This window comes from Xenopus laevis, chromosome 1S (genome assembly GCF_017654675.1).
Source record: "Xenopus laevis strain J_2021 chromosome 1S, Xenopus_laevis_v10.1, whole genome shotgun sequence".
In the NCBI taxonomy this organism is placed as follows: domain Eukaryota; kingdom Metazoa; phylum Chordata; class Amphibia; order Anura; family Pipidae; genus Xenopus; species Xenopus laevis.
This window is the reverse complement of record NC_054372.1, coordinates 3,192,897-3,220,251: the sequence shown is the minus strand read 5'-3', so window position 1 is coordinate 3,220,251 and position 27,355 is coordinate 3,192,897. Positions and strand designations below refer to the sequence as shown.

At 43.6% G+C, this 27,355-nt stretch overlaps 1 protein-coding gene and 1 pseudogene across 4 annotated transcripts in view; one reads left to right on the top strand and one right to left on the bottom strand.

Moving 5' to 3' along the window:
- Positions 1-36: 36 nt before the first annotated feature.
- LOC108704061 lies at positions 37-2,124 on the bottom strand (annotated as a pseudogene).
- A 1,741-nt stretch (positions 2,125-3,865) lies between these two features.
- Positions 3,866-27,355, top strand: part of dctn1.S (dynactin subunit 1 S homeolog) — a 45,087-nt gene continuing 21,597 nt past the window's right edge. Inside the window, exons 1-5 of one of the 4 annotated variants that reach the window (XM_041579337.1) lie at positions 3,866-3,953; positions 14,517-14,765; positions 16,482-16,560; positions 16,845-16,876; positions 21,035-21,055. In XM_041579337.1, the coding sequence (XP_041435271.1) occupies positions 3,921-3,953; positions 14,517-14,765; positions 16,482-16,560; positions 16,845-16,876; positions 21,035-21,055 (414 nt within the window). In that variant the 5' untranslated portion in view covers positions 3,866-3,920. Of the gene's footprint in view, positions 3,954-9,993; positions 10,141-13,211; positions 13,353-14,516; positions 14,766-16,481; positions 16,561-16,844; positions 16,877-21,034; positions 21,056-27,355 lie in introns of those variants that run through there. The other 3 variants (XM_041579338.1, XM_041579336.1, XM_018242957.2) reach the window with 3 other exon arrangements.

Sequence of the window (27,355 nt, the reverse complement as noted above, 5' to 3'; positions counted from 1 at the left end):
ATAGCTCAGTCCTGTCAAGTGATCGTCACCCAAAAATACTATAGAGAAAACATAGGCAACAACCGAGAACTTTGAAGTCAACTGGACGCACCACTGGCCATTCCTGTCATTATCAGTCTTTGAAGAAAGATAAAGGTCCATCAAGGCTTCCCCCAAATACATCCCACCTACATTCTAGCTTTATCCAGACACAAAAAACACAAATTCCAACTTAGAAACAGCAATGATGCCAGTTCTGGGCCCAGCATGTGTAATAAACTTGTATTTCCCACTCATTAATATTCCATTCAAGCCCTATTAGATGCTTTTATTGTATTTACGAGGCTACAAGATCAAGAGTTAAAACCATCCAGTGTTGCCTTTGCTATGATTGTTATACTGTATTTATAATGGAGGCTGGAGAAAGTCGTGCATTTTCCATAAAGGCCCCTGCGCACATGGACGTGATGTTTCTTACAGTCAATGTGTTGGTAGAACTTCAGTGAACTTTATTATATGTGTTTCCAGGGACACGGCTTTGTACCCACACGCTTCAGCAAAGTCACTCACCTTCAGGCACAGAGCCTTGGCCATTCCCTTCCTCCGGTGCTCCCTTCCAACACAAAGGAGCTTGAGCACCATCTCATCTTCTGACTTCTCTGATTGTTGGGCACCCACCATGCCTACAACCTTCACCTCCAACTGCCCCCACAAACAGGAATTAGATGTAGGTCTTCTCTATGTCCTGCAGCTCCTCTCTCTGGATCTGAATCACATAATAATGATATCTGCAGTTCAGCACCCACCAACCTCCAGCCAACATGGTGGCCAGGCAGCTGAATGAGAGCACATAGGACTTGATACCCAATAACATGGAGGCAAATAATAACAGGAGTGCTCAGGACCTTGTCTTATTCATCCCAAAGGTTGTTTAATGTGCAGTCAGGTACAACTTTTACATGTTCAGCCCACAGATGCAATAGGAAGAACAGAAAAAAACAATGGCACACAAGGCATATGGTTGCAACCCTGAACTTCACACCTCTTATTATCTATATCTTTTTTATTATTTACAATCTTCTCAAATGTGGTTGCCAGGGTCACTGACCCAGTCCCTAGCAACTATAAAAGCCAATTCATTTCAAAGCTATATTTTTTTGTTGTTATTACTTACTTAAATCTATCTATCTGTAATTATGTGTATTATATTTGCCATCTCCAGCAATTTGGGTTTTACTTCCTTGCTTTGTGATGAAGTTACGATTTCAATTCCCACCCCTAATTTACATATGCAGATTAGAATTCAGTTCAGCCAGGCACAAGGATTCGGGGCATCCCTACTTCAATCGGCCACTATATGGCCCCCTCTAGGATTCTATACCTATTAGTGATGTTCGGGCCGACTCCTGCACAAAATCTTCGGGTTGCCCCCGCCAATTTTGTGATGTCACTGGGGGCGAGTCTATAAATAGAGGGGCAGCAGCAGCTGGGCCAGGTGCAGATTGACAGGGGTGGGTTTGGGCCGACTCCTGCACAAAATCTTCGGGTTGCGGGCGACCTAGCACTTCTGGCGAGGAAATTTATAGACTTGTGGCCACCCCTTTTGCGACGTCAATGCGGGTCTATAAATAGAGGGGCAGTAGCGGGGCGGCTGCGGATTGGAAGGGGGCAGGTTAGGGTTGGGTGCGGGTCAGGAAATTCTCAACCCACACATCACTGATACCTATCACTTCTCTGCTGAAGTTAAGCTGGCCATAGATGTTAAGATTTATAAAAGATCTTTTCGTTAAGACCAAGCTTATCTTGAAACGCTCATTTAAAAGTACAATTTGTCCATCAACTAAAAAGGTAATTTCAACGGATATCGTCTAGTTGAAGCCAGACTTGACTTGACCCTGCAAACAATTGGACAATGGATCCATTTCACTCTGACCAATGAAAATCTTCTACCCTGACCAGTCAATATTCTGGCCGAATTAGATGTGTAATAGTTTGGTGTCCGCTAACCTCACGGATTTGTCGGATCTCACTAAAATCAGTCATTAGGGAGAGAAAAATCTTTAACGTGTATGTTGAACTTAAACAGTTTTCATTACAATTATCAGTGTTCTTGGAGCCTTTCCTTTTGCTTCGTCTGTCCTGCATCTTGTTAACTGCGTTTTGTGCAAGTTAAGTAAATAACATTTTGAATTGGGATTAATGTGTTGTCTAATTTTATATATTTTTTCTGGACTTATTGATACAAACTTTTGAGTTGGTTTTTTTTTCATAATTACATGCATTACACAGGGTTGCCAGAAAGCTTCGAATTACGGAAGGGCCATGATCTCCCATAAGGGTATATCTAGCGGTCGCCACAGTCCTCTAAAGTGAAATTCCACCACTCTCCATTCATTTCTATGGGGTTTTGAAAGGTGTCTTTATCAAAGGATAACCTTTCACCCATTGATAGAAATGAATGGAGAGTGGCGGAATTTCAGTCTAGAGGACTAACTTCACTTTTTGTATACCACATCGACTCCATTTTGTCCAAATATTTAAAATTTCTATTATTTCCTTTTTCTGTGTAATAATAAAACAGTCGCTTGTACTTGATCCCAACTATATACATCGCCAAACGAGCGGATCTCTCCATGTATGGGCACCTTTAGTCTTTATTAAGAAATAACTTGTCCTCTTCAGAAAAGACGACAAGGCGATGATCCATCGGTGCTCGAGGGATCGCGGATTTCCTTTTCTGAAAAGGAGCGCAAGCCACGCAAAGTTTCCGTAAGTTATTTCTTAAGACTTGGCGATTTAAAAGTTTAATCTGTCCTTTTTAAAAAAAAAAAAAAAAAAAAAAAAAAAATTATGTTACTGTCCTTTAATGATTTTCTAGCAGAATTAAAGGGTAGTTCACCTTTAAGTAGGTTATAGGATGGCTAATTCTAAAACTTTTCTTCAATTGGTCTTCATTTTTTTTAAATTCACTTTTTGAATTATTTGCCTTTTTCGGACTCAAATGTGGGTCACTGACCCCATCTAAAAACAAATACTCTAAGGCTACTAATGTATTGTTATTGCTACTTTTTATTACTCATCTTTCTGTTCAGGCCTCGCCTATTCATATTCAAATCAATGCATGGTTGCTAGGGTAATTTGTCCTTTAGCAACCAGATGGCTGCAAATGCAAACTGGAGAGCTACTGAATAAAAACCTAAATAACTCACAAATAACAAACCCTGCAAACCAATTGCAAATTGTTTAAAAATATCCCACAAAATACATAATACTGAAAGTTTAAAGGTGAACAACCTCTTTAAGATATGAAAATCCAAATTATCTTTAAGATATGAAAATCGGTTATTCAGAAACCTCCAGGTCCCAAGTATTCTGGATAACAGGCATCTGTACCCTGTGCTTGTATAGGACACCCTTGCTTTCCGCCTGTATATAATAAGGATACAGTTATCTGAACACCCAGTGGAACTAACAAATTCCTTCGTTTGCTACATTCAGAAAGAGTTTGTTTCTTCGATCATGTTTTTTTTTATAATTATAGGTTATAGAAAACGATAGCCATTAAAGGTAAATCGAATCACATCCTGGATACTGCTATTCACTGCTATGAACCCCCAGGGCTACATGCTGGATATGTGCTTTAAGCTGGCTCCAACTAGTGAGTGTCTAGCACTAGGACCCTGCAGAGCTGGCAGTCCTGAGACTGATGCTGCACTGGGAATAGACTGGGTCTGCGCTGAGCAACCTCTCAGCATCTTCTGGGCATCAGCCGATCATCCTGGACTTTGTGGGGGCACCAGCGATACCCCCAGGGCACAGACTGGATTAATATGATGTGAAGGCAGGACAGACGTCTCCTGAGCACGGGCAGCCATGCCAAAGCCATTGTATATGGAAAGAAATAAATAAGGAAGAATAAAGATTAGAGGAAACCCACCAGCATGGCCCAGAGTAAGCGGCACACCTACAGCCGGGTAAGTGCACCCTGCAGGGGGATACTGGCACCCACATACTGGGGAAGGGACAGACGTTTCATGGGTCACATCACCATCATCACAGGTGGCAGTTGATCCTGTTCTGTGTCCAGCTGTCATGCCAAAGATGGGTGCTGCTTTATTAGCCCCCTGAATCCCACCAGGCTCACATTAGGGACTTAACCCCTGTACTGCCAAGAGAAAGAGCGGAGATCGTTCTGCAGATAGGACTACGATTTTAACCTCTTGTTAGCCAGACCCAAGAAGGAAAGTTTAGAGATTCCTTCTTCTGCGCAGTTAAAGTTCCTCGCCAGCGTCTGCAGAATCAAAGCTCCAGCGTCCGCTTCAGGATTAAAAGAGTTAATATGGGCCATTCTGTGGGTCTGGGTGATACAAGAGGTGATGCCAAGCGTTTCTTACAAGATTTTTGAACATGAGCAGCATTTGGAAGGGTTAATAGTGGGGGTTGTGCATAGTGAATGCGTCAGGAGTTTCCACTATGGCCCCCCAACATTTGATAACTCACCCCTTTCCATATACAGGTACCAAAACATTGGGGAACCAGTCACCCCATTATTGTTCACCCCATTATGGAAGCTGCCCTGACAATTCAGTGCTTTAGGCACCATTAAGGAGGCAGCTCCATAGTTTGGGAAGCTACAGTTTGGGGGTGCTACAGGGGTGTGTGAGCAAATAAATATATATATATATACATACATACATACATTGTACTTTAACTGTCTCTGCACAAAAGTGAAACTGCATTGGAAATTCCTGCATCTGCTTCAGGTGTATCAGCCCGTTGTATTGTTTTGTAGAAATATGAGTATTGGCTGCATGGCGTAGATTAATAGAACAACAATGTATAGTGATACTGACACACTGTATGGTGAATGAGGGACACTTTATATTGACGTCGGCACTGGCAGAGTACTGTAAGGAATAAGGTCTATAATAATGTTGGTACAGCACTGAATAGGTTAATTAGGTTTGGTTTATAATGATGTGCATAATGGCCCAGCACTATGGGTTAAAGGAGAAGCTCAGCCCATCGTAGCAGTTTGAGGTCAGGCCGTGCTGACTATCTGCCCCGGTGGCCTTTCCTTTCATTAGCCGTGTCTTATTGTACAATACACCAGCCAAAAGTTATTCACTCCTTCTCAGGCCCTGATCCCCCCCCCCAATAGTAACGTCCCTGTATCTTGTACTCCAAGAGGCTTCACGGACTTGTATTAATAATATTGTATTCATGTAATAAACCATGAAAATATATTCTGTGATAAACCAGTGACTATGTACTAATGGCAAGAGACTCACTGTTGGTCAGTATGTGTATGTACAGATGTAGTGAGGAGCCTATAGTAGCAGTGGTATAATCCTCCCCCTAACTGGCCTTCAGACTGGGCCCCCTTAGCTCATAACAAGGTTACAGATATATAGAAACATTGGGGTGTCACCCTGCTATAGTTCCAGGGGTACCCAGGGTACAAATAAACACTCACCCCAAATCTCCTCCTAACTGACCTTGAGACTGGGCCCCCTTAGCTCATAACAAGGTTACAGATATATAGAAACATTGGGGTAACAGTCACCCTGCTATAGTTCCAGGGGTACCCAGGGTACAAATAAGCACTCACCCCAAATCTCCCCCCTAACTGACCTTCAGACTGGGCCCCCTTAGCTCATAACAAGGTTACAGATATATAGAAACATTGGGGTGTCACCCTGCTATAGTTCCAGGGGTACCCAGGGCACAAATAAGCACTCACCCCAAATCTCCCCCTAACTGACCTTCAGACTGGGCCCCTTAGCTCATAACAAGGTTACAGATATATAGAAACATTGGGGTAACAGTCACCCTGCTATAGTTCCAGGGGTACCCAGGGTACAAATAAGCACTCACCCCAAATCTCCCCCTAACTGACCTTCAGACTGGGCCCCCTTAGCTCATAACAAGGTTACAGATATATAGAAACATTGGGGTGTCACCCTGCTATAGTTCCAGGGGTACCCAGGGTACAAATAATCACTCACCCCAAATCTCCCCCTAACTGGCCTTGAGACTGGGCCCCCTTAGCTCATAACAAGGTTACAGATATATAGAAACATTGGGGTAACAGTCACCCTGCTATAGTTCCAGGGGTACCCAGGGTACAAATAATCACTCACCCCAAATCTCCCCCTAACTGGCCTTGAGACTGGGCCCCCTTAGCTCATAACAAGGTTACAGATATATAGAAACATTGGGGTAACAGTCACCCTGCTATAGTTCCAGGGGTACCCAGGGCACAAATAAGCACTCACCCCAAATCTCCCCCTAACTGACCTTCAGACTGGGCCCCCTTAGCTCATAACAAGGTTACACATATATAGAAACATTGGGGTGTCACCCTGCTATAGTTCCAGGGGTACCCAGGGTACAAATAAGCACTCACCCCAAATCTCCCCCTAACTGACCTTGAGACTGGGCCCCCTTAGCTCATAACAGGGTTACAGATATATAGAAACATTGGGGTGTCACCCTGCTATAGTTCCAGGGGTACCCAGGGTACAAATAAGCACTCACCCCAAATCTCCCCCTAACTGACCTTGAGACTGGGCCCCCTTAGCTCATAACAGGGTTACACATATATAGAAACATTGGGGTAACAGTCACCCTGCTATAGTTCCAGGGGTACCCAGGGTACAAATAAGCACTCACCCCAAATCTCCCCCTAACTGACCTTCAGACTGGGCCCCCTTAGCTCATAACAAGGTTACAGATATATAGAAACATTGGGGTGTCACCCTGCTATAGTTCCAGGGGTACCCAGGGTACAAATAATCACTCACCCCAAATCTCCCCCTAACTGGCCTTGAGACTGGGCCCCCTTAGCTCATAACAAGGTTACAGATATATAGAAACATTGGGGTAACAGTCACCCTGCTATAGTTCCAGGGGTACCCAGGGTACAAATAATCACTCACCCCAAATCTCCCCCTAACTGGCCTTGAGACTGGGCCCCCTTAGCTCATAACAAGGTTACAGATATATAGAAACATTGGGGTAACAGTCACCCTGCTATAGTTCCAGGGGTACCCAGGGCACAAATAAGCACTCACCCCAAATCTCCTCCTAACTGACCTTCAGACTGGGCCCCCTTAGCTCATAACAAGGTTACAGATATATAGAAACATTGGGGTGTCACCCTGCTATAGTTCCAGGGGTACCCAGGGTACAAATAAACACTCACCCCAAATCTCCCCCTAACTGACCTTCAGACTGGGTCCCCTTAGCTCATAACAAGGTTACAGATATATAGAAACATTGGGGTAACAGTCACCCTGCTATAGTTCCAGGGGTACCCAGGGTACAAATACGCACTCACCCCAAATCTCCTCCTAACTGACCTTCAGACTGAGCCCCCTTAGCTCATAACAAGGTTACAGATATATAGAAACATTGGGGTGTCACCCTGCTATAGTTCCAGGGGTACCTAGGGTACAAATAAGCACTCACCCCAAATCTCCCCCTAACTGACCTTCAGACTGGACCCCCTTAGCTCATAACAAGGTTACAGATATATAGAACAGAGTATAAAGGATACAGAGTTATAAAAGACTTTATTCAGGGGTTGAAGACAAGAGCACATGTCGATGACAGTTGGACACAAACTGACATTTGATTGGCTGGCAGGGCTCAGCGGTTGCTGCTGGTTGGTACTTTATTATGGATTTATGGCAGTGATCAGTTTGGTGGAATTAATGAGCCGCTGGTTAACGACGGAGCAGAACGGCAGAATTAAAGGGCCGGGAACCCTTTGGGAAATAGAGGACAGACAGTTTTCTAGGGAAATAATCCAGGAAGAGACTCACCAGGGACATCGCTGCAGCTGGGCCTTGTCTGAATTGGGAGACTTTGGATGGAGGGGTAGTGGCCATGGTAACAGGAAGAAAGGAAGCAAGGAGGAGGCGTGGGGGGCTTCTCTGAGGATGCTCAATGCCTCAAGCACAGACAAAATGCTGCCATAGTTTTATGGGATCTCTCTGTACAGACTATGAGCAAACTTAGGGGACTGTTCCTGCTGAATTGTGCTTAGTACAGGGGATACCTATGTACCATAGTTTTATGGGATCTCTCTGTACAGACTATGAGCAAACTTAGGGACTGTTCCTGCTGAATTGTGCTTAGTACAGGGAATACCTATGCTGCCATAGTTTTATGGGATCTCTCTGTACAGACTATGAGCAAACTTAGGGACTGTTCCTGCTGAATTGTGCTTAGTACAGGGAATACCTATGCTGCCATAGTTTTATGGGATCTCTCTGTACAGACTATGAGCAAACTTAGGGACTGTTCCTGCTGAATTGTGCTTAGTACAGGGAATACCTATGCTGCCATAGTTTTATGGGATCTCTCTGTACAGACTATGAGCAAACTTAGGGACTGTTCCTGCTGAATTGTGCTTAGTACAGGGAATACCTATGCTGCCATAGTTTTATGGGATCTCTCTGTACAGACTATGAGCAAACTTAGGGACTGTTCCTGCTGAATTGTGCTTAGTACAGGGAATACCTATGCTGCCATAGTTTTATGGGATCTCTCTGTACAGACAATGAGCAAACTTAGGGACTGTTCCTGCTGAATTGTGCTTAGTACAGGGAATACCTATGTACCATAGTTTTATGGGATCTCTCTGTACAGACTATGAGCAAACGTAGGGGCTAATTAAGTCATGGCAATTAACAGTTGGCAAAAGCTTCTTGTAATGGGATTGTAGCATAACAGGAGACCTAAGGAAAGCGGGTAAAAATAAACTGTATTTAGCAGGAGGACTGCTGTTTTATTACTCATATAAACCATATTTCAGTAACACTATAACTAGGTTTGTAGGAGCTGACACTGTCAGTGAGTATAGAACATGGGCACACTCCTCATAATGCTTCTGCAGACAATCTTTTGAAGAAAACTTCTTTTATTTATGAGATCCCAGCACCCCAGTTTACAAGTTTACTGTCAGTGAGGCACTGGCCATACACTAATAAACAGCAGCCCTTCAGCTCCAGAGACTTGGCACCTCCTCAGATCTCTATGTCTAATGACAAGAGGGGGAATGTCCTGCACAGAGGAGATGGCGCTATGGCAGCTCCCATAATGAGATTTAAAGGGAAAATGTAGCTGTAAGTTAGATGCTGGCCAGTAGAGATGAAAGGGTTAACATTGGGCCCATACACCGCTCATCCCATCTGCCACATTAAGCCCCAATCACTATGAATGTGAGTTTGTGCAGCGAGGAAACAATCCAAGTCCCCAGTCAGTGGCGGGAGGGTTTCACAGGCAACAAGTGGCCCATAGAGAGAATAATGAATTGGAAACAATAAGATCAATAACCCGCTGAGCTGACAGCTGCCTGGAGCAGGAATCAGAGAGGTGAATTAAAGGGCAAGAAACCCAATTGTCCCAAAGTAGAGCCAACAAAGGTGTAAGCAGCAGAAGAATAAGGGGGTACATGGAGAGAAGCAGCAGAAGAATAAGGGGGTACATGGAGAGAAGCAGCAGAAGAATAAGGGGGTACATGGAGAGAAGCAGCAGAAGAATAAGGGGGTACATGGAGAGAAGCAGCAGGAAGTAAAGTTGCCCAGTGATGGCCATTGGGAGGAGAGCAGCACATGTGGCTGAATCATGACTGAGGTGTCTGGGGCTCAGAGGGACAGTGAGTGACAATACAGGGAGAGGAGACAGATTCACCGACTATTTGTCTGAGGCAACATTACTCACTGCTATTGGGGAGTAACGGGCAGAATTACACTAAACACACGTTATATTCCCCTCCCCAGAATGCAGCAGGGTCAGCAATTTATAAGGAACAGGAGCCGTGTACATAGGACGTACTGAATACAAACGGCTTTACACTATAGATACAATAAGAAGTCACCTATAGAGGCTCGAGTGAGGGGAGAGACAAAACACGCACTAACTCAAACACGGTCTATTCCAGCAGCAGCAGCACAACAAAACGTTCTTTCCAGGCGTAACCAGCGCGCAGTGCGTTCCGAGCCTCGGTGCGAATCCTGCGTTGTGATTGGCGGAGTCTAGTGTCGCGGAGTCTAGTGGCTTGGGACACGCTTGTGTCACCAGTTAGCTGTGTGTGTGAGAGATTCGGGCGCGCCTCGGTCTGAATAGAGAAGCGGCGGATTAGTGAGTGGGGTGAGTGTCGGTCACTGGTGGGAAGGGGGTCCAGTTCAGTTTATGGGGCGGCTGCTCCTCACACATAGGGGGGGGTTAATACAGTCAGTGTAAATACAGCCCTGAGGCACCAGCCTGGCCAATAACTGCCCCTAATATATCGCTTTATTACTGGCTCTCCTGATACTCACTCCCCATACACCTTGCACTGGCTCAGTCTCCTACCCCTCCTCCTCATACTTTATTTAATATACCCCCCCCCCCCTATACACACTGGTATCTCCCATTAGTCTCCTGACCCTCCTCCTCATACTTTATATAATATACCCCCCTATATAGACATTCTCTACTTGGAGTAAGGTTCTTAGTGGGGTCCCTCAGGGCTCAGTATTGGGTCCACTTTTATTTAACTTGTTCATTAATGACTTAGGGGAGGGTGTTGTAAGTAATGTATCAGTGTTTGCAGATGAGACAAAACTATCAGCCCAATTAATTCCATCCAGGATGTGGCACTTGCAACAGGATCTTGACTAACTGGCAATCTGGGCAGCTAAGTGGCAAATGAGATTCAATGTTGATAAATGTAAAGTCCTGCACCTGGGATGTAACAATATCCACTTATACCCTTAATGGGACTGCACTAGGCAAATCCATAATGGAGACGGAGCTTGGAGTCCTTGTAGATAATAAACTTGTCTGTAGCAAGTAATGCCAGTCAGCAGCATCAAGGGCAAATAAGGTCTTGACTTGTATTAAATGGGGCAGAGAGTCACGGGAGGAGGGGGTCCCACTGTATAGAGCACTGGTAAGGCCCCATCTAGAATATGCCGTACAGTTTTGGTCTCCATCACTCAAACAGGACATTATTGTATTAGAGAGGGGACAGAGAAGGGCAACTAAGCTGGTAAAGGGAAATCTTAGCTATGAGGAAAGACTGGCCAAATTGGGGATGTTCACGCTGGAGAAGAGGCGCTGAAGGGGTGATATGATAACTATGTATAAATATATAAGGGGATCATATAATAATCTCTCTAATGATTTATTTACCAGTAGGTCTTTCCAGCTGACACGAGGTCACCCATTCCGATTAGAAGAAAAGAGGTTCCGCCTAAATATTGGGAAGGGGTTTTTTACAGTGAGAGCTGTGAAGATGTGGAATTCTCTCCCTGAATCAGTTGTACAGGCTGATACATTAGATAGGTATAAGGAAGGGTCGGATGCTTTATTCACCAGTAGCTCCTCCCAGCAGACAGGAGGGAGCCAATGAGATTAGAGGAGGGAAAGGGGTGTTACAGGGAGAGCTGGGAAGTGAATCAGGGGTACAGGCTGATACATTAGATAGCTTTAAGAAGGGGTTGGATGGCTTTTTAGCAAGTGAGGGAATACAGGGTTATGGGAAATAGCTCATAGTCCAAGTTGATCCAGGGACTAGTCCGATTGCCATTTTGGAGTCAGGAAGGAATTTTTCCCCCTTTAAGGCAAATTGGAGAGGCTTCAGATGGGTTTTTTGCCTTCCTCTGGATCAACTGGCAGATAGGTAGTTAATAAACAAAAAAAAGGTTGAACTCGATGGACATGTGTCTTTTTTCAACCTTACTTACTATGTATATACACTGGTATCTCCCATATAGTCTCCTGCCCCTCCTCCTCATACTTTATACAATATACCCCCCTATATACACTGGTATCTCCCATATAGTCTCCTGCCCCTCCTCCTCATACTTTATACAATATACCCCCCCTTATATACACTGGTATCTCCCATTAGTCTCCTGCCCCTCCTCCTCCTCATACTTTATTTAGTATACCCCCCCTATATACAGTGGTATCTCCCATTAGTCTCCTGCCCCTCCTCCACATGCTTTAAATAATATACCCCCTATATACACTGGTATCTCCCTTATAGTCTCCTGCTCCTCTTCATTCAGTTCATATAATACAGTCGCTCACTCCCATGTATTACAGTGAAGGTCCCACCATAATCCCCTCCCCCATGAGCTGTGTTGCATCATTATAGGGTTCCCCACCCACAACACCCATTCTTTTGAGACCCCACTCCTGCCCAGCAGCCCTACTTACATGAAGATCTTCCTTATAACCTTCAGCCTACATCATAACAGAATTATCGCTGTGTATTACAATACAATGCTCCTCCTCCTGATCAGTAATATTACAGTAGCCCCCCACCTTCATGCACTTTAATAAGGTCCCTGTGTCTCCGCTGCATTCATTATACTGCTTCAGCCTCGCAGATCAATAACATCACTAAAGGCTCCAGCACAATACAGTTTCTCTCATAGCCTCCCCCATTCATTACAACAGTACCCCAAAATAACATTCAATTGCAAGGAATAGCCATTAGCCCTTTCATAACTCTCAGACCACCCAACACTAAAAACCACATGATCATAACAGAGGGGAGAGAAGGGCAAAACCAAGGACAATAAGAAGGGGAGAGCAAAAGAGAAGTGGAGTACAATAGGCCGTAGAATAGGGGGGGGGGAACAAAAGGGGCACATTATAAAGGGATCCTCCTCTTCACCCCCAATAGCCACAGCCTCCTATTATAATAAATGCTCTTATACTTATCTCCATAACTCCCATACATTATAAGGATCCCCTATACCCTACACTACCCCCAGTAACACTTGGCACATAAGTGGTAACACCTCAGCTTCAGTGAATTGCAGTCGCTCCTCCTATTTGTGTCTCATACACCCACCCACTTTGACTGTAAGCTCTATGGGGCAGAAATCTCCATTATGTAAAATACACACATTCACTATACAAATAAATCTATACATACCTCATCTTTATCAGCCCTGGCGCTGCAATTAGAACCTCAATTGAAAAAGAAAGACCTGGGGCGGGAGGGGAGACTCACTAACTGATGTACATTTTACCCAGACTAGTCACGTGCACAGCAACCAATCAGAATCTTGCTTTCATTACTCTTACTGCACTTGACCAATAAGAGCTCATTACTGATTAGTTTGGCAAATCTGTGCCTTATTTAGCAGCATCAGAGCGCAGCCAATCAGTAGCTTGCGTTCATTAGTCGGCCTTGCTCTGTCCTAATTAACACCGCTGGCTGATTAGTGTGGGGTACATCACACAGACACCTTTGCACTTGCGCTAGGGAATTAGTGAAAGGGATGGAGGCAAAGGAATTTGGGGGGCCAACCAGACCAGTATCATGTAGATCTTCTCTTGGTGGGGGAACAGCCAGGGAGGTGAGGAATTAATGCTATGTGCTAAATTGTAATGTGTGCATACATATAGATATTTATTAGGCAGTCACCCCCCCATCCCTTTATTTGTGTATGGCCACTCAGCAGTAGCTTCTTAGAAACCAGCGCAGTCTGCGTCTCATTAATGGCCTGCTAAGTAATATATATTGTATAATAATTGTTTGTTTTTTGACTGTTCAGTTCCACACCAGTTGTAGTCACCAATTTATGTACCAATATCTTCACGATTGTGGGTCTATGGTAAATGAGTATTCTACACCTTCTACAAATTGTTACCCACTACTCCCAGCGTCGAGCTGTAGGAACTACTACTTAAACAAACCTCAACAACCATGAGCTTCAGTTAGTCTACTGTGGGTAGCTATGGGTTACTGCACTGCTGCACATCTGCCCCATAGTGTTAATACATAAACCCCCACTGTATACATGTTTGCACTGCTGGTTCTAACTCCTGAAACAATGTTGTAGAAGACACCTGACATGGATGACAATAGAATGTTTCAAAAGCACCAGCTAGTTACACAATGCGATGCAATGTAACAAAGTGGGGTCGTGGAGTGAATGAATGACGCTTATAGAGTGAAACATTAAGAGTAGAGGGCTGTGTGCATCTAATGCATGGGGTGATACTGATGAAGATGATGGGATGGTTATTGCTGTAGATATCAGACGTGGCTGTGTGTCTGTAGGAAGAGGCAGCATTAGTTGTGTGTATAATGGGAGTGTGATTAAATGATACAGCAGCTTGCAGTCACACGTTAGTCACACATGAGTCACATGACTCCGCCCTGTGTGGGTGTGGCCTGCATCTTCCTGTTGTCCCACTGGATTCTTCCATCCTGGGAATATATAGTGAATAAAGTACCCCCTCCTGTAAAATATAAGGATATTATAAGTTACAGAGGAGTTTCATGACCTTATTAAAACACGAGGTCACTGTAGCAGCTTCACAGAGACAATCCCCCAGCTGCACTCACTGTAACAAACTATTTCCTTTACTTGAACCTTTCTTCTGCTAATGTCAAGGGGTGCCCTGGTGATAACATGACCATAGTTTAGGGGTGCACAGTGAGTGTATCAAGGGCCTGATCAGCAGAGCTTACAATTTAACTCAGTCATTTTGTGCATATTTTCTTTTTGTCACAGACCCCAAGCTCCAGCGCCAGGATGAGTGTGGAGGCCACGGGCAAAGCTCTGAAACTGGGCTCCCGAGTGGAGGTGATAGGCAAAGGATACCGGGGGACAGTGGCTTATGTGGGTGCCACTCTCTTTGCATCAGGGAAATGGGTGGGAGTCATTCTGGATGACTCAAAAGGAAAGAATGATGGCACCGTGCAGGGAAGGAGATACTTCACGTGTGAGGAGAATCATGGGATATTTGTGCGCCAGTCCCAGGTAATCACAGCAGGGAGCAGATTTACTGCAGGGAGGGGTATATACACAATATATCACCCCTAATATGTCACAGACTCTTCTGTTTTGTGCTACTGACTGTGGCCCTGGGCCTCTTCATGTTGCCTGACTCTGAGTCTTTGCCAGTGCCTGAGCTTTATCTGTTGTTAGAAACAAAGAATTGTTTTAATTTTTAGTGTGTTAGGGCTAATTCTAAGCAACTTTTCCATTGGCCTTCATTTTTTCTTTTTTTTTATCGATTTTGAATTATTTCCCCTCTTCTTCTGACTCTTTCCAACTGACAAATGGGGGTCACTGACCCCATCAAAAAAACCAAACACTCTACTCAGGCCTCTCAAATTTACATTCCAGTCTCTTATTAAAATCAATGCATGGTTGGTAGGGTAATTTGAAGCCTAGCAACCAGATTGATGAAATTGCAAATCGGAGAGCTGCTGAATAAAAAACTAAATAACTAAAAAAACAGAAAAAAAAAAAAATGAAAACCAATTGCAATTGGGAACCCCTCTTAATTCTTTGGAGTTTTGTTTATCATTGGCTGAGCTTTCAAAGTAGCAACTTCCTTTTAATATATAACTTGCCTTATGGAAAGGTAGTATTTCAGCAGTGACAAAGTTTATTGGATTAACAGAAAATATGCATCATAACAAAATTAGACAGGTGCATACATTTTAGATAAAGATTTAGATTCTAGCCGGCGGGGAGGCAGTTCGGGGAGATTAGTCACCCGAAGAAGAGGCGATTTGTTGCCGGCCGACTAATCTCCCTGAATCTCCACGTCAAAGTAAACTTTATTGTCATCTCAGCAGTATACGAATACACAGTGAGACGAGACAACGATAGTACATATCACAAAAAGGCACATAAAAATACACAATAAATATGTAAACATGAAATGTGCAATGTATTGGCAGAAATTGGATATATACGTGTGTCTTTGCCCTAAGAGGCGGTGTAATCTGGACATTTCAGCCCTAATCCTGTACATTCCAGTGCTTTATTGATTATTTGCTTGTGTATTTTTTATTTTCGACTTTGCTTTAGATAACATTAAAGGGGTCATACACCTTGAATTAACTTTTTGTTTCTATGTTTTAGAGGCCTGTGTGTTTTTCTGTGTGTTTTCTTGGATGTTGCTGGATTACTCATACCAGAATGCTTTAAATCTAGCGCTCCAATTAAACTTGATTATAGAGAAAGCTATTCTAACCTATTTTCAATTCATTATTTATTTTTAGCCTGACCAAACCAAAAAACACAAAGACTGAGGTTTTCATTACTTTTTTCTTTTTGCTTAACGTTATTCAGTATCCAAAGTGCTGCATGGTTGCTAGAGTAATTGAGCCGTAGCAGCCAGTTCAGTTGCAGTTCTAAGCCTGAGCAATATTTCAAAAAAGCATTGTCCTAGAACACTATTATCTACCACATACTTAATTTACATTTCACGGTGAACTGTCCCTTAAAGTCTATTTACTTGGAGCAGTTACCACAGTATTAGGGTGAGAATCACTTATTTGTGTATTTTGGCAGAAACATCCAATTGGAGCCACTGGAATACATTAGGTAACTCAGGTGACAGGGTGGGCCACACAGATGCATACCCCATCAAAATGGCTTGTCTTTGCCTGGAATAATACAAGCTGCACATCGCTTTTATCTCTGTATTTACAGTTCATCCATACCCTTTATGTCTTTCAGATCCAGACTATAGAGGATGGAGCCGACACCACATCTCCCGAAACCCCAGAGCCAGCTGCTTCTAAAGGTCTCAGAAAGGGTAAGTTCTTCCCTCCCTGCCTGGCTCCTTCCCCCCCACATACTGAGGATTATGGGGTCTGTAGCTTTATATTGTCTGACTTAGGGTTTTAGTTTTGCTGAAAGTAGCAGTCATTTCTTGAAAGTAGCAACATCTCCAGAAATCTCTCCAGATATTTATCTCCAATGTTGGTAAACATGCCCCTTAATATGTATGGGGAATATTCAGATTAATATTAAATAAGTGTATTGGGAGCAGCCTCACCTAGTGCTACTGACACCCACCTTACCCATTTCTTTTTACAGATATGATGGAAACACCAAAGGGCACCAAACTGGTAAGTTGTGGCAAATATTTGTTGTGCCTGTGACTGAGGGAAGGATAGTGTCTCATTACACACAGATACCTGCTTCTTGAGTCTCCGTTACAGGACTAGCATGTTTGTATGTTATGGGCCACACAATAACAGGAAGAACCTAAAGCTTGAGTTATAGTTATATTTATATACAGTCTTGTTTTGTATCCACTGATCTCACTATTCCTTCTGTAATATATGTCTCTATAAACCCAATGGTGCCATGTGCAATTTCCACTCTAAGAGCCTTAGGACATTGTTCCGACACCCCATTAATTACTAGGAAAGGTTCTATTGAACGTGGGGAGATGATTCTATCCAGCCCTGCAGAACCTGAGATTATAAAGATGCAGCAAATCCATAAACTGTGTCACACCACAACATACTCCCCCTTCTGGTGGCAGCTGGTAAATGCACAGTTTGCAATTAACGAATGTAATGTGATTGGGTCTGTCTGAGTTATTATGTATGTATGTAAAGCGCTGTTAATGAGCCGCATTGCTGTACAACAGTACTCAGTACATACAATAAATATATACAGAGCTCATATAAGGACACAGAGCTTAAGTGCTATGTGGGAAGGAGGTTCCTGCCCTGTAGAGCTTATAGTCTAAGTGGGTGGGTGGATAACATACAGGCAGAAATTAGAGGGGGAACATTGTCCAATAGATACCAGGACTAGTCTAATGTTCTAGTGCACCAAAAAGTAGGCTGTTAGTTTTTTCTTGAAGAGATTGAGAGAGGATTCCTTACGGAGGAATTCAGGGATGGAATGCCAGAGGTAGGGAGCAGCAAGATAGAAGGGTTTGAGACGAGATGTGGATGTGGATGGTGTGAAGAGAAGGGGCTCTGAGAAGAGCGGAGAAGACGACCAGGAACCTACAGTGAGACAAGTGAAGAAATGTAGTGAGGAGCAGAGGAGTGAAGGTCTTTGAATGTTAGTATAAGGCAGGGGTGTCCAAACTAGGGCCCGCGACTCATTTTTAATTGGCCCGTAGGCCGCAGCATTTCACACCACCCCCCTCCCCAGTCGGTGCAGTGGAAGTGGCCAGAGGTGAACAGGAAGTCTGCTGCAGTGCCAGAGAGGGAGCCGGAAGAGGAGCAGAACGTCGCAGCAGGTCACACGCGCACCTGCTGCACTTGAGAATACTGCTGCCGACTGGGATTCGACCTCCTCCCCATTCCCACTGTAGCAGCCAGCCTCCGTGAGTTTTTAAAGCTCTCCGTTCTCTCTCCGTTACACACTAAACTTCTGTCACTCCCCCTCCCTCTCAGAAACTAAAGGTGGACTCCTTGATTGTGACTTATTTCCCTGCTGCCGCACATTCATTTCTATGTGATCACTGAGACACGTGAGAAGTGTTGAAAATGTGCTGCTGCAGCTTGATCCTGCTTATCTAACAAGTGTCTCAGTGATCACATAGAAATGAATGTGCGGCAGCAGGGAAGTAAGTCACAATCAAGGAGTCCAGTCCACCTTTAGTTTCTGAGAGGGAGGGGGGAGCTGGCAGCTCCAGAAGGAGAGGAGCTTGTGTGTAACGGAGACTAGAGTTGTAAAACTATCGAGGGGGGGGGAGCTTTGAGTCAGGGGATAGAAAGGGTTTTTTAGTAGTGTAGCTTTTTTTTCATGCCTGGTTTCTGAGAGGGAGGGGGAGTTACAGAAGGTGAGTGTGTAACGGAAAGAGAATGAACAGTTGAATAAAAAATTACAAGATTACAGAGAGTGGGTGGGGGCTGGCTATCAGGCCTGGACTGTGAGTCAAAATAGGCCCTGCCATTCCAAGTACACAGAGGCCCAAACATCCCCCTACCAGCCCAAATAGCCCCCTACCAGCCCACTATTTGGTAACTTTGGAACCATATAGCAGCCCCTCTGGTATTTGCAGAACCCATAGATTGCCAGTCCGGGCCTGCTGGCTATGGGGAAAGAAAGAGATCAGTGCAGTAGGGCACTAACATATCATAGTAGCTTCACATTTAATTTTGCCTGGATCCAGCAGCTTCATGAAAATAAACTTAATGGTTCGAGTCAAAGAATGTCAGGCTAAACTGGTCGGCCCCCACACATTTTCACCTCATCAAATCTGGCCCTCGTTGTTAAAAGTTTGGACACCCCTGGTATAAGGGTTTTATATGCTATACTTTACTTAACAGGCAGCCACGCTAAGGATTTTACATGAGGTTCAACGGGTTCCCTCTATGGAGAGAGCAGGAGGATCCTAGTAGTGTAGTTTAAGATTGATTGGAGGGGAGAGAGATGGGAGTCAGGAAGATTGGTTAGTAGGAGATTGTAATAGTCTAAGTGGGATAGGATAAGGGCACGGATTAATGTTTTGGCTGTTGTTTCTGAAAGAAAGGGACATATCTTGGAGGGAGAAGCGACAGGTTTTGGCAGTATTATTAATCTGGTTAGAGAAGGCGAGAGACTGGTCAAAGATGACCCCCAAGCAGCGTGCTGAATTAACGGGGTTAATGGTCATGTCATCAATAGTAATGCTGAAAGCAAGAGAGGGGCTCGGCTTGGGTTATAAGCTCAATTTTTGGCAAGTTGAGTATGAGGTTACGTTGGTTCATCCAGGAGGAGAGGGATATTGGGCAAATATAAGGATCAGTGTTATTTGCACTTCTGAGTTGATGCCGGTGTTGAGTAGGCCAATCCAAAACTCATAGAGGCAATGTCCCACCCTCTGTAGAATTTAGTGACCATCTAATGTTGGTGTGAAAAAATACTAAACCTCTACCCGCATTGTGCCCCTATTAGTTTGGGTCGTACAGTCAGTAGCCAGGGGTTGGGTATATGTGGGAGCATGTCAGTGACCCACTACCTACCTCTGTATCTGTGGGGCTGTTACAGTTCTATACTTACCCCCAGTCTATAGTTTTCTCCCTGCCAAGCACCTTTATAGCCTACTTACTAGTGGGTGGATTCCTAGTTAAGCTGCATTGATCAGGTATAAGATACAGAAATCCGTTTATATATAGAGATAGTCAGAATGGGTTAATGGAGAGTCAGCAGTTCTATGAGGAGGTTAGGCAAAGGCTGTTGTGTGATTGGATACGGTTGCACATTAAGGTGGCCATAGACACACAGATAATATTGTACGAAACAAATTTTCATCCGATATTCGGTGCGTGCATGGTGGAAAAAGAGCCGACCGATATCGGCAGAAGACTTGGATATCAGTCGGCTCGACTATCTGGCTGGATGTAAAATTTTGATCTGGAGCCTTTGAAGGGACCCAAACATCGGCCATTGTTAGTGCTGAATCGTCAGATACAGGTAGAATTCTATTGTTTCTTCCCGTATATCTACCTGTATATCTGACGATTCAGCTCTACACGTTTGTATTGAAACAAACTAACTTTATTGGACAGATCTTTTCCAAGAAAGATCGTAACTGTTACGTCTATGGCCACCTTTAGTTTATAACAGGAGCAGATTCCTTTTTAGACCAGCCATGGAATAAATGTACCAGCAGGGGTCGCTACTGAGCTGTGTATAACTAGCACTGCAGATGGGTTGGCATGTAACGGACCCACATTTACAGGTGCCAAAGCTTGTTTTATACAATCAACCTGGTGTGCACGCTTGAAAGAACTGGGTGTACCACTCTGCATAGAATGAATATATCCGTGCCAGTCATTTATAAGATTTACACTGCTGCAGTTTTACACAAATCTGTGTGCTGGTGTAACAGCTATACTGCTGGGAAGCTGAGATATCTATTAAAGTTTGTATGAAAAATGTTTATACATTCTACTGAGTCTTATTCCAATCGCACACCACTAGGGGGCACCATTGACAAGCGCTGTTTGCACCAATCTCAGAATCCTTCGTTTGTTTTTGTTTTCTGGGGTTCTGTGGCTGTTGGGGTGCTGGGGGTAGTGTTTATCCTATCAGCTGGTGAGTATGGGCTCCTCAGGGTCTTGCTGTCAGTGTGTCACTGGATCCTACAGGTATGAAAGTAATGACTCTGGGGTATGTGTTGTTGGCACAGAAATAGTGGGTGCCAGTGAGCAGTGCAGGCTGTGTGATACTCTTCCCTCTCTTCCCTGGTACCCCTATGTCTCACTGATTAACCCATTCACCTCCTCACAGGGTCTCTAATCTCTCTAACCTTTCCCCCCCTCCTCATGCAGCGCGGCGTGAAACCCAAGAAGGTGCTTTTTTACTTTATCTCCCCCAAAAACACCTCTCCAAGCAGAGCATGAAAGCTGTCCATTTGTTATTGTAACTTTAGTGTGCCATTCATATGCCATTGCATGCCCGCTCCCTGCATGGTGTAAGGGGACCTCGGGAGGTCTGTATATAATGTCTAGACTTGAATAAAATGATTTTTCCTCTGTTATAATGCCACCCCTATTTGTTGCTTCTCGCCCATTCATATCCCATATCACTGCACAGTCTGTGCCCACACAGCTCCCTTTCATTGGCCACTGAATGCCAGTCATTGTATCCATTAGTGATTGTGCCTTTATTGTATATAACACATGTCCGGTAGCTCTATTGGGCTGTTAGATTTCCAGCCAATGACTGAGCGTGGTCTCCTGTGCCCTCGGCTATTGCGTGTGCCATGCCTGTTGTACACGTGTTCTCTATGTGCCCCTTTACTCAGAAGTTACATAGGGATGGGGGTGTCTAATTGTATGTGACTTGTTCCTATGCACCCAATAGTGTCAATAGGGACTGCAAAGCTTGCTTATTGAAGGTGTGTCCTGCTGGGGTGTGGCCTAATGAGGGTGTGGCCTACACTTGTGTTCAGAATAATAGCAGTGTGTTTAAAATAGTGAGTAAAGCTCAAAATCCTTATAACCGGTTTTATTTCCATACACACAAATGCATTGGGAACACTGCACATTGTATTCCAAACCAAAACATGAAGAAAAATGGCTGAAATGTGTGTTATTCCTTTAGAGAAAGTGAAGGGAATATTAGTCCCTCATTGTTCTTTCCCAACTCATTGACTGTATCAAGTGAAAGATGTTTGTGTTGCTTGGAATGAGGGAACTAATATTGAGTTGTATAACAGTGTTTGTGCTGCACATCTGTTGTATGGACTCCACCAACTTCCAACAACCTCTTCCACAATTCCAAATGCATTTCTTGCTTTTGCCTCACACCCTATGTCACCCCCACTAGTTTTCTATTGGATTGGGGGGCTATAATGTCAATCTTGTTGGGGTGGAACCAAGATGTTGCTCAGTTACTGGGGTGTTTTGGTTGTTGTCCCCCCATTTCAAGGACATTTGCTCTTGGGCATAAGGCAACATGACAAGTATTTGGATTGAAACTGATCCATGATCCCTGGTATAAAGGGATAAATAGGCCCAACACCATAGTATGAGAAACATCCCCATATCATGATACTTGTGCTTCACTCTGTACTGGGGCTTCAATTCAGTGTTTGGGGGGCGTCTGACAAACTGTCTGTGGCCCCTACACCCAAAAAGAACAATCTTGTTTCATCAGTCCACAAAATATTGTGTCATTTCTCTTTAGGCCAGTCAGTGTGTTCTTTGGCTAATTGTAAGCTCTTCAGTCCATGTCTTTTTTCACCAACGGGAATTGCGGGGGCTTCTTGCCGATAGTTTGGCTTCACACAGTCACTTCTAATTGTAACAGTATCACAGGGAACTTTACTCCTTCTTTCATCTTCCTGCAGCTGATCATTGGCTGAGTCTTTGCCATTTTGGCTATTCTGTCCATTCCAATGGTCACTTTCCCTTTTCTTCCGCATCTTTTGGGTTTTGGTTACATTTTCAAACATTTGAGATCATTTTAGCTGAGCAGCCTCTCATTTTCTGCACTTCTTTATAGGTTCCCCTCTCCAATCAACTTTTTAATGAGCAAGGTCTGGAAGGAGCCATTTGACTATACTATAACCATTAGCGCAACATTTACTCATTCCTGTTTGCTCTTATGGGTTTCTATGACTCTACTACACCTACTAGTACATTATTTGCCAAATAGAAATATAATTTCTACCAAAAACAAAGATTGATCAGGTTAGTGATGTTGCACTGCTATTATTCGGAACACAAGTGTAGCTGTAAGTCTGTATAGGTGCCTGGAACACACAAATGACACTAAACATTAGTGAAAGGTGTGAATGATTTGGTGAGTCCTATAGGAGACTAGCGTTACTATCAGGGTTATTTAGCCTGTATTATAGGATGACGGGCCCAAATCAGACCACTTCAACAAGTGAACCTGCCCCACCACTTACACCCTGACATGTGGGGGGTTTAATGGCTGTAAATTCTCCCATGCAGTTATGTACAGATGTTATTTGTCTTGTACAGTTTGGCTAATTGTTAGTATATACCACCAGCCTCTTGTACCAGTAGCCATACTCCCTCTGCACTTCTGTATTTATACACACATACTCTTCTATTATTAACTTATTCCTATTCATAGGGGCACAAATATCAAACATACAACTAATCATAGATATTCACCTCTACCAGTCCATGGCATCTCTCTGTGCAGACTGTTCCTGCTGAGTTGTGATTTGTACAGGGGAATGCTATAGGTACTCCCCTCTGATGGGCATAGTTCAGCAGGAACAGGCCCCTGTGTTTGTCTATAGCCTCAGTTAAGACATCCCAATACAAAACAAAGGGAAAGTGAGCAACAATCCCCTAAATTTGCTCATAGTCTATACAAAGAGATCCCATAAAACTATGGTAGCATAGGTATTCCCTGTACTAAGCACAATTCAGCAGGAACAGTCCGCTAAGTTTGCTCATAGTCTGTACAGAGAGATCCCATAAAACTATGGCAGCATAGGTATTCCCTGTACTAAGCACAATTCAGCAGGAACAGTCCCTAAGTTTGCTCATAGTCTGTACAGAGAGATCCCATAAAACTATGGCAGCATAGGTATTCCCTGTACTAAGCACAATTCAGCAGGAACAGTCCCTAAGTTTGCTCATAGTCTGTACAGAGAGATCCCATAAAACTATGGTACATAGGTATTCCCTGTACTAAGCACAATTCAGCAGGAACAGCCCCTAAGTTTGCTCATAGTCTGTACAGAGAGATCCCATAAAACTATGGCACATAGGTATTCCCTGTACTAAGAACAATTCAGCAGGAACAGCCTCTGTTTCCTTATAGCCCATTAATGAAATCCAGTTGTAGAATGCCTGCTCCACTGTCTGCATCATACTGAAAGTATATTTTAAGTTGGACTACTCAAAACTGCAACCCTGTAGTGTTCGGATGTTGAATTCATGCTAAACTGCAACTCTCAGCAGTCCATGCCAGCTAACAGCTCAGATGTACAAGTTGAACATCACTGCTCTTGGGTGCAGATTTACAGAGGGCTTTGTATAATCTTATTTATAGGTTAATAATTGTTCAGGGCCCCCTCCAAAATGCACAGCTATATAGAAGTACAGGCAGGTAATTACCGTGTCCCCCTCTTTAAAATGAATTGCCTGCCCCTCCATGCAGGGATCCCAGCAGTGTGTGATGGTACATGTAGCCTATAATAATGTTACTCACAGTTGTACTTGCTCCTCACTGTCCTGTGTGTGTAGCCGGATCCATGAAGTGCAGCATTGTTCTCTGGGAGACAAAGGGTTACACTGATGTTGGCTGAGCTGCAATGTGTTGGGATGTCCTGTAGGTGGAGCAAGAATGTGACCTGTGGCTGCTCAGGAGTGGGAACTCATTAGCTTAAATAAAAGGGAGAGAAGAAGCCAACCTTCTGCTTCCATATTGATTTCCCTGTGGCAGATGCAGGAGCCTATCAGGTTGCACATAATGTATCATTACTGTGGCCCCAGGGGCCCTGCTCCCAGTCATTAGCCCTAATCCACCATCCAGCATCTACACTGCCTGCCAATCTGTTCCATGATTTCATCTGCACTGGTGCATCATGGGACATGACCAGCCAAGATGCCCCGAGCCTGGGTACCTGGTACTGGTTTATATAGTAGTGGTTTATATAGTAGTGGTTTATATATAGTGAATAAAGTACCCCCTCTTGTAAAATATAAGGATATTATAAATTACCGAGGAGTTGTCATGGAACTCCGAGGTAACTTCTAATATCCTCATATTTTGCAACAGGGGGTACTTTATTTATTATAATACACAAGTTTCAGTGAATCATGTGACAGAAATGACATCAGAACTCACCGTTTATAACTGATGACATCAGAACTCACCGTTTATAAGGATATAATTTACAGGATATTCATGGCTTTTGTGTATTATAGGGAGTTATAGAACCTGCAGGGAGTTATACAGTGGGCCAGAATAAGTGTAAGAGAATAGAGCAGTGCATTAGTATAAGAATGGAGTCAGGAGCCCTATATATATGTATATATAGGGAAAGGCATCTTGAGAAAGGTTCTAAACTCCGAACCGAAACGTTGATGCAATGTATATTTAATGATTTTCTAATAAATTAATTTTACTATTAACATCGGTGTGCGTGTAACCACTGGACTTCTATCTATATATATATATATATATATATATATATATATATATATATATCATCATCATCATCATTTATTTATATAGCTGTGTCAAGATACGCAGTGCTTTAAAAAAAAAAAAAAATATATATATATATATATATATATATATATATATATCATTCCTTTTATCAATGTGCCACTGATGTTTAAAGGTGAAATCTGAAAAAAAACAAAAAAAAAACCAGATGGTTCCATAATGAAAGAAAATATATCCCTATGTACATTCATTACTTAAAGCAGCGTCTGTCCCATTCTTTCTGGCTCTTGAAACAAGAAGCAGGAGGGTTTTGTTAATCAGCTGCTTCTGCTACATTGTTTCAGGAGTCACAACCAGGAGTGACAAAAATCTGAACGGCCAGACAGAATTCTGCTTTTTCATAAGCAAACAAACTGCTGGTCACTCACAGTGTATCGCAGCCCCCGGGCAACTAAGGTACATTCTGGGCTACTAGCTGTTTATAATGATGAACTTCACCCTAAAGTCTAATATAACATTATCATATTAATAACAATAATGCTGTTAGTTGCTAAGGTCTGACCCCAACAACCAAAAATCATATTGGCTGTGAGGCTAAATGTGTATTTACTGTATATGTATATACAGTGTATATGATTGGCTAATGAGATCCCCATATAATAACCCCAGCCCTTACCCCATTGCTGTGCCGGGGATTCCTGACAGGCTGGAGAGACAATGGTGCTGGTTGTGTAAATAAAAGCTGTACATCGGGCTAGTGGATCAGTATGACGGCTCCCGTATCCCAGAGACTACTCCTTTGGCTCAGTGTGAGTTTGTGACCAGTGGAGATGATCCGCTGGGACCTGTAACCATCTGCTTCTTTGTTATTCCCCGGGCACCCGGCTGGGCTTAACCCTTCACTGGGAGCTGGAGGCCTTACTGGGACTGGAATATGTAACAGCAAAAATTACTAGTGTCATCGCTGACTGTTAACCCTAGGCATGCTGAGCCAAAAGCCTGATATCGGCAGCCTAAAACTGCAATGATCTCAGAAAGCACTAAAATAGAAAATGAATGTGAATTGTATGGGTGGTCAGAGAAGTTTATATCAATCAATTTTTTGCATTTAGATCCCCTTTAAGAATTAGCCTTTGGCCAGTGACATTTCTGTAGGTTTTCATACCCCCCTCCTCTTCCCGGTGAGACTTTCCTTCCTACAGATAAAATGTTTCATCCAACCTGGATACTTTGTTTCCTTTTCTGCCATATTTCCTCAGTAGGACTGAAGGCTTCATCTTTATCTGTATGTTGCTAGTGTAATGTGATGCAGGGGAGCCTTCTCATACTGTTGTTCACCATCAAACACTTTTTTTCAGTTCAGTTGGTTTCAGACAGTTCACCAGCAATAACAACTTTTTCCAATTAATTTCTATTTTCTACTTTCTAATATTGAAGTGTAAAGTGTCATTTTTTACCTTCTAAACCAACTCTGGGAGGGGGGTCGCCGAGCCTGTAAACTATTCTGAATTGATACATTTAGCTGATACTTCTCTTATCTTTGTCCCTGCTGAGCAGAATCCTTGGGTTTCATTACAGGCAGCTGTTACAATAGTTACTAATACTCTAGAGATACTACTGAGAAAAGTAGCGACTAAATGTAGCGACTAAATGTAGTGACTAAATGTAGCGACTAAATGTAGCAATTAAGGGTCAGGGCGCAAAGGCAGATTCAGGGAGATTTGTCGCTTGGCAATGTTGATGTGCGGATAGGGAATTTTTCGACCCGCGTCCGACCCTAATCCACCCCCTCCTGGATTGCACCCGGGCCCGCTCCTGCCCTCTCTTTATAGCCCCGCGCCCGCCCCACAGTGATGTCACAAAAGGGGCGGGGCAGGCGGAAGTCTATAAATTCCTGTCGCCAGAAGTACTAGGTACCCGAAGATTTTGTGCAGGAGTCGGCCCTAACTCGCCCGACCCGCGGGTAAACCTGCGGGTTTTTGATCGGC